Raw genomic sequence first — 979 nt, 5'->3', positions numbered from 1 at the left:
ACATGCATACATGCACACATACAACATAGGCACACAAGCGCACACATGTACACAGGCACACATGCACACACACATAGATACACACTCTTCTGAGCAAAGCCAACCCCCAGCACCTCACTCACTCCCTTGCAGCTTCCCAGCAAAGTCTCAAGTGTTACCTGCACCCGTGTGCTGTCTTCCACACCGTGCCATTGGCCTTCCCCTCAGTTGTCCCTCTGCCCCTCAGCGTGCTAGTGCTTCTGCCACTGCTGTGGAAAAGCAGCTGCACGGAAAGAGGAGTTTGTTTCTGCTGACGGTCTAAGGGTGCTGTCCGTCCTGGCAAGGAAGGCATGTCACACCACTCCATAGTCGGAGAGCAAAGATGGATGCCGATACTCAGCTTGCCTGATCCTTTTATTCCATCCAGACTTCAAGTCTGGGTGCTGGTGCTGCCTGTGCTCAGGGTACATCAGCCCTGCTCAGTTAAAGCTCTCAGGAAACACGTGTCTCCTAGGTGACAGTGAGGACCAACTGTCACACCTGTCCTGAGTACCTGTTCAAAAAAGGGAGTTCTCATTCTTGGAGAAAATCCCCGAGTGCCTACTGGACAAAAAATGACCCACCCTGATCTCCCTGATGGACTCAACACCTGGTGCCATGTTCTAGCCTTGGCAGATTTCTCCTAGGTGCCAATTTCTAGCACCAGGGCAGCTCTGCCAGGCTTCTAAGGCATAAACCTTCATCTCCAGCACCCCCATGCGGGTGACTTCAGGCCATCAGCGCCCTGCAGCTTCTCCGATTCCACTGTAGGTACAAAACAACATTCATGCGCCTGAAAGCCTTGAAGGTGGAGATTGAGCACCTGCAGCTGCTCATGGATAAAGCCAAGGTGAAGCTGCAGAAAGAGTTCGAAGTCTGGTGGGCTGAGGAGGCCACCAATCTGCAGGTATGCTGTGGGGGACATGAGGGCATTCAGGTGGGAGACCACCAATCTGCAGGT

General features: G+C 53.1%; 1 protein-coding gene across 1 annotated transcript in view; it reads left to right on the top strand.

Moving 5' to 3' along the window:
- Kif6 (kinesin family member 6) overlaps positions 1 to 979 on the top strand; it is a 320310-nt gene that overhangs the window by 297889 nt on the left and 21442 nt on the right. Inside the window, exon 18 of the mRNA XM_026785828.1 lies at positions 790 to 925. Coding sequence (XP_026641629.1) covers positions 790 to 925 — 136 coding nt within the window. The remainder of the gene's footprint in view (positions 1 to 789; positions 926 to 979) is intronic.

This window comes from Microtus ochrogaster, linkage group LG2 (assembly GCF_000317375.1).
Source record: "Microtus ochrogaster isolate Prairie Vole_2 linkage group LG2, MicOch1.0, whole genome shotgun sequence".
Taxonomy (NCBI): domain Eukaryota; kingdom Metazoa; phylum Chordata; class Mammalia; order Rodentia; family Cricetidae; genus Microtus; species Microtus ochrogaster.
Note: the sequence above shows the minus strand (reverse complement) of the source record. Positions and strands in the feature narration are given on the sequence as shown.